We start from the raw sequence: 7,055 nt of genomic DNA on the forward strand, positions 1-7,055 counted from the left end.
GCTAAATCTTGTAAGTGTTCTTGCTATAGAGTAAAAGTAATTAAAAAAACATTAAATGGGAAAAAATTGAGATTTATCCTCTCATCAACCTACCTAAGGTGCAATAATGTAAAGGAACAATCTAGATAACAAACGAAAGCTTAATTATACAAAATATATGATTAAATTATTTTTTAGATGCTGTGCTTTTGATACTATTGAATAATGTTGGAAACATCATTGAAAATCCTTACAGAAGATGTATTATAAACTAATTTATGTGTTTAGCATACTTGCTGTAGAATGAGAGTCCTCCTAAAACCATTGAAGGGGGTTAAAAAAAGGGAGATTTTTCACCTAGTCAACCTAGTTGGGGGCATTAATAAGAACACTCTAGATAACAAACATAGACCCAATTAAATCTAGTATCCGACTAGAGTCTTGCTATTATGATTCTGTACTTTTCATACTGTAAAATGATGTTGAAAACAATTTAGAGACCACTACAGAAAATTTACTCTCAACTAATTTTAGTTTTCCCCATGTTTTACTGTACAATGAGAGTCCTCCTAAAAACAGTTAGGGGGTTGAGGTTTACCTCCTTGTAGGAATAAAAAAGCAACATTTATCCAGAGTTACAATTAAAAACAGAAACCTTATTTCACGCAACATTTTCTATTAGTACTATACTGCATATTTTATATAGTCAGAAAGCAAAATGTAACATATCTTAAAAACTCACAACTAAGAAATATCACTCTAAATGTAAACATTGTTAGTATGCAAGGTCTGTTAATATGATAAAATGGTGTTGGAAACATAATTTAACACCCCCTACAGAAAATGCACTCTCATCTAAGTTTTATGTTATGATACCTGCAGCGCTGCAAAAGTTTGAGGGGAATGATAAAAAAAATAGAAATTTTTGGACTCTATGCAGGGTGCGATATTTTGGTGGGAGAGTCAAAGATGGACATAGGATTCTCATTGGATGAAATTTCACAATAATGCAAATTAACTAAGGTTAACTGACTGTAGTGAGGACACATTTTTTTTTTTAGATTTGGTAGACAACCTTTTAAGCAGCTAACATGTTACCAACGGACTCGATATTTTTGAGAGAACCTCCCACCCGTCTTTATAAAATATATGTAGTCGTATAATACGTTTAGATAGCGCTGCAGGAGGGTCACATGAAAAGTGTGTATCAGAGGGAGCATTTTCTAAAGCTGAAATTGTTTTTCCTCTTAGCAGCAATGTAAGTCTCTTTAACCCCTTAATGACAAAGTACGGGCTCAAAATGCATTGTTTTCAATGGGTTTAGGGACCGCCCATTGTCCTTGAGGGGTTAAATGTTTCACAATTACATAGCACCTTTTAGCTCAAACAAATAAAGTATAAAAGGTTACTACTCAGCTTGCTCTGCAGTCAGTACTCTGCGGCTTTCTGATGCAAGGTGTTCTTGATCCGCAGAAAGCTCCACGCAGGATGAGCGGATACACTGCACACTTTCAATAGTCGCTCTGGGAAAACAATGCCTAAACTAAATGAACCCTGTAATGATCCAGTTTAAAACCCAAACTATTTTCAATACAAGCTACATATTAAAGAATATTTTAATGAAGAAGCAAATATACCTTATTCACACAACAATATTGTCTTTAATTTAAAAAAAATCAAAATATTACAAAATGTTTTCAAGTATTCACCTTGCCACAGCATCCTAATGAAAGAGATTTGATTAAAAAAGTGTATTTGGCATACGTGATTTTTTTCTGTTATCTTAGATTACATTTTACACACTGTAAAGTCAACTTAAACGTTTGTAAGGTTAATTCTTAGTTGATGGCTATATGAATCTCTGAAAAATATTCTAATTTCAAAAAAGTTTCAAGTATTTGTGGCAGAAAACAAAATAAATCCATGGAAGCATTAAATTGTCTCCTAATACTTCACACAGTGAATTAAACAATATAAAATTATGTTTCAGTAAATAAACAGTTAAAAGTGTGTTATCAATTGAGAGCTGTGAATGAAAAATGTATGTATGTGAATGTAAGGATATGTACTGTGAAAGTGTAGTGAAGCATAGGCTAGCCGGCCAGTGCTGGTGGCCATAGGTAAATAGGTTTCTGACATGGTGTACTGATTAAGTTTACCTGTCAGGTATTTGTTTTGTAAAATATCAGCATGTCTTCAATGTTGTATATCCACATAGCGAATCCAAATTTGGTACAAAGGAGGCTGTTGTTGCAGCGCCAGGCTCACCTAAGTGACAGATTTGTTTTTGTTACCATTTATTGATACTTTTTTACTATTTTAGAAAAATTATGTTTGGCTAAACATTGCAAAAGGAGAAACATAGGCATAAAAGTCAGACACAATATTATTATCGCAGCTAGTATTACAACATACACAAATACAGAAAATTAAACAGGTAAGCACCAGACTATCTATCTATCCTATTATATTTAATTCAAGAAGTAATAATGAAAAAAATCTGGAATATAGGCAGACAAGATAATTATATGAATGCAGTTTGTATATAACCGGTATATATATATATATATAAATACATACACATACCTACAGATATATATATATATATATATATATATATATATATATATATATGTATGTAAAAAAGATTTATAAATAAGATATTTTAGGTGAATTGATGCAGTACATTTCTGAGCTCAATTAAATAGTGAACCCATTACACATTATAGGCTTCAGGAACCTTTCTGAGATAAAACTAGCACAATAAGAGCATTTCACAATGTAATTCTGTTATTTGTATGCAAGGAAACCAGAGAAAACAGATCACTCACCTGTAAGGAATCGCTGTGTGGTCACTCTGTGCTGTGTTGGCTTCACTCCCTTGCAGCAACGTGTTTGTGACATCACACTGAGGTCAGACACAATGAGATGTTCAACTACTACACTGACAACGTGTAGTGACCTAGTGCAAAACGATCAAACAATAATAATATCCTTAACCCCTCTCTGACAGTTAGGGGAGACTCTAGCTTTTCATTTACAACAGTCACCTGTGGTGCTAGGCTCTGATTTATGTGTTTTACTCACACATCTTTTGTGGTTTCGTTTAAATGAGATTTCGGTAATTAACTGAATAAAGACGAGACTATACTCTAACTACTATCATGTACTTAACCAATTGTGAATTCTATATAATATTAAATAACATCTGTAATATTGTTTTTACAAACAATCATGTGAAGTAAATTAACGTATTACCTTGTGTATTAGTACTGTACCTGTATATGTGTGTGTGTATATCGGTTTACTGTGTGTGTGCTTGTTGTGTGTGTGTGGCAATGATTCCTTATATATATATATATATATATATATATATATATATATATATATATATATATATATATATATATATATATAATACATTTGTCATGATTTGTCCATTTAAAAGCTGTTTTGGCTGAAAAAAAACAGGATGTTTATAGCTGTGATTGATGGGTGTTGCTGGAGTTTTTCCTTACTTTGTTTTCACTCTGGCCAATCAGCATTTACAAGGGGAAGTGACAAGCATTAGATATATAAATGTAAACTTAAAAGGGGTAGGATAAAAGCACTAAAAGCAAAATTTAAAAAATAAATAATAAAAAAAATAAAAAAAAAAAGTCCTTTTTAAAACAAAGTTATTGTAGATGTAGCAGCAGAACCACTTGCCAAGGTTTCCTCTTCTTGGCTTGGACAGGTAGAGTAGTTCACAGGAGGGTTAGTGGCTGCGCTCTCGCGGATGTGAATATGTGAAAGAAAGAGAAACACAATAGTGCAATATGTCTCAAAGCTTATTTTTTGTAAAATGAAGGCCGCAAGTGGCTACTCACATTTGGTGGGGGCTTCTTCAGCTAGCTCCAAAGTATGCGCATGGGCAATATAATCCTTGCCTTAAAGACTTCTTGGTGGCAGCACTATGTAATATGGGTTTCTTCAGTTAGCCCCAAGATGTGCATTTAGGTGGTATAATCCTTGCCTTGGAATTTCTTTAGCCTCAGCCTTTGAAGCAGTCTGGAGTGTCCACAGTTCCTTTTTGGTGAGCAATGATAGAATTGCTCACTCCTCAGCGCATAGGTGGTAAAATCCCCACCAAGGATATAGTGGTGGCTGACAAGGTATTCTGTCTTATAAATTAAAAAAGGTCCAGGAGCAAGATGAAATAGTTTTTAAAAAAACTTATTTATTTTAAACTTTTGGTAATAAAAAACAATAAAAACCAACAAAAGGTTAATATAAAATAATACACAAACGCGTTTCGCCTACTCTGGGGGGCAGAGTGGCAGCATATCTGGGGGGGGCAGAGTGGCATATCAATAAGTAAGGTGCATTAAAATGGCTATTGGTTTTCTGTTTGTATGTAATATATGTTGGCTAACTGCATAATAGACAAAAATGTTAAAATACAGTATGTTTGGTAGATTTTTTTTACTATTCCCCTAATGTGTATTTTTTCTAAAAATATAAACCAGTTAGTTAAAGCACACTTCCTTTAAAGCATATGATTGGGAAAATCTGTGCTTCAGTTTCAATAAGGGAAGTTGACGTCCAGTGGTAGAGTGCTACAGTTCTGTCGCATCCTGTAGTTTTACTAACCAGTAGCAGGCGTATAACAGAAGGGAGAACAAGTTTCACAAAGGGACTTGGAAGAAAGAATACTATATTTGGAATCAGAGCACTTAATAATGACTCAGAAGATTCTTATAGTTGCAGTGTCCATTCTTTGTGCATCTAGTGTCTCTGCCGCTGCCTGTTTAAAAGGTAAGACAGTAATATTCTAAAAAAAAAACAACTAAGGAAGCATGTCCTCATCTTTGTCTGTATATTTTAGGTATCATGTAACTTTAACATTTAAAAAAATAACTGCTCCAAAGTTGAGAATTATTTCTGATTATGATTGTAATCTTAAGTGTCAAGAAACGTGGCTTTTTTGCTCTATGAAAAAAGCTAGTTCTAATTATAAATGTCTTGAAGAATTAAACCATTTAAATATAGTTGTTACAATGGGTAGTAAACAGCAGTTATATATTAGTGCTAAACGTTAGGCAACAAGCATAAACTTTCTATTGTTGCTATGGTGATTGCCATTTCATTTTACTTTTTAAACTTAGTAGTGCAGGTACTTTACATACATGTGAACTCCAATATCAAAATGTTTATGTTATTAGGTTCCAAATGCATATTAAAGAGGTTGGTTACATTTTACGGTTGTTTATGGCCAGATTCACAAACAAGCTACTAGTTGAGTAAAAACTATTGACCAAATTTAAATTACTGGTCATTGGCCAAGACATTCAATGACTGGGGCATAAGCAAATTTAGGACTGTTGGCAGCTATGCTTTTCTTTCTTCTGAAATTAAGTATGCCCTTTTCTAGGATTTTATTGTTAAATGTATGTACCGCTAAATTTATTCTAAATGTACGTCTCATTTATCTTGTTATCAGGAAATTCCAAAGGCAGAGTATTCACGCAAAGGAGGGATAACTGTAACTCTTCCATTCTTGAAATTGAAATTCAGGAACATTTAAAATCCTGGATCACTACGCTGCTCATTCCAGCATTTTATGCCATGGTGCTTAGCTTCGGCCTTCCAGCAAATGGCCTTGCCTTATGGGTGTTTGTATTCAAAATTAAAAAGATGCCATCAACACTTCTCCTGCTTAACTTGGCTGTTGCTGACATGTTGTTTATGATGGTCTTACCATTTAAGATCATTTACCACTTTAGTGGCAACAACTGGATTTTTGGTGAGACACTATGCAAAATAGTAACCTCGGTGTTCTATGGAAATATGTACTGTTCTGTCTTCTTCCTAATGGCCATAAGTATTGATCGCTACCTTGCTTTAGTACATCCTTTCTCTTCAAAAAGTTTGCGAGGATGGAAGGCGTCCATAACAATTTCTGTTGGAATATGGCTTGTAGTAGCTTCAGGAACATCAATCTTCCTCATAGTTCCACAAACAAAAAAAATTCATCAACCAAGCATTACAACGTGTCATGAAATACTGGCAACCTGTGTAGGATACGAATGGTACAAGCAGTATTTTCTTGGTCTTTTTATTGTAGGATTTGCCATCCCTTTGCTTGTAATTTTGTTCTGTTATCTCCCAGTTCTTGTTGTACTGACAAGGATGAAGGAAGCTCACCGGAATGTAAAACTTTTGATCTTTTTGGTACTTCTCACATTTATTGTTTTCTTCACACCAAGCAACATTCTGAATTTATTTCATTATACAGAGAAGGACTGGGAGTGTGAAACCCGTCTCTACATGTGGTACCTGGTTGCTTTGGCAATGACTTCAGTCAACAGTTGTATAGATCCATTTCTCTATTATTACACGTCACAAAACTTCAGTAAGGTTGTTAAACAGTCACTCTTTGGTGAAAACAGCACGTCTTTAAAAAGTACAAAACTTGCAGTTTCTTCTGACAATAAAGAGGGTGGTAGGAACTGAGGGTTAACATAAGTAATCTATTACACCAATACTGAAAAATTAACATTTAATGCCTTTTTTTCACAAAAATGTCTTTACCTCATATTTGGAAAACTACTTATTTTAATACAGTAGGCCGGGGCCAGTTGCCTGCCCAAGAATAATTTAGATTATTTTGTTATCATGGTTTTACATAACACTCTGATGCCCTCATACATACCCAGCATTTGGAGCTTGAGGTGGGGGAAAAACCGATATACTGTGTATTGTAATATCAGTGAATGAAAACAAATTTTATTGTTTAAATATCAAATGAATAAAACATGTAAAAAAAAAGTCCCCTTCGGAAGAAAAATACTGGCTGTTGCACATACTTTGCGTTTCATTCTCTGTTATATTTCCTCAATTTTGAAAAATAGGCTGAGAAAAATATTGCATGAGAAAGACCCTGATCCAGAAGCAATCCAAACATTATTTAAATGTATTTTAAAAGAAAATAATCTCTGATTTATTTAGATGAGCATTACACAATGGTGGTAATTTCCCTTTACAACATAAAACCCCAGCTTTTCCAAGGACTGCTGTTCATAGCCTCACTTCTT

At 33.9% G+C, this 7,055-nt stretch overlaps 1 protein-coding gene across 1 annotated transcript; it reads left to right on the forward strand.

Moving 5' to 3' along the window:
• The first annotated feature begins 4,694 nt into the window (after positions 1 to 4,694).
• LOC128492375 (proteinase-activated receptor 4-like) lies at positions 4,695 to 6,766 on the forward strand. Its single transcript, XM_053464904.1, has 2 exons — positions 4,695 to 4,776; positions 5,462 to 6,766. The coding sequence occupies exons 1-2, from the start codon at positions 4,701 to 4,703 to the stop codon at positions 6,472 to 6,474; spliced, it is 1,089 nt and encodes a 362-aa protein (XP_053320879.1). The 5' UTR covers positions 4,695 to 4,700; the 3' UTR covers positions 6,475 to 6,766.
• Positions 6,767 to 7,055: the final 289 nt, after the last annotated feature.

The sequence above is a fragment of the Spea bombifrons genome, chromosome 4 (assembly GCF_027358695.1).
Source record: "Spea bombifrons isolate aSpeBom1 chromosome 4, aSpeBom1.2.pri, whole genome shotgun sequence".
NCBI classification, from domain to species: Eukaryota; Metazoa; Chordata; class Amphibia; order Anura; family Pelobatidae; genus Spea; species Spea bombifrons.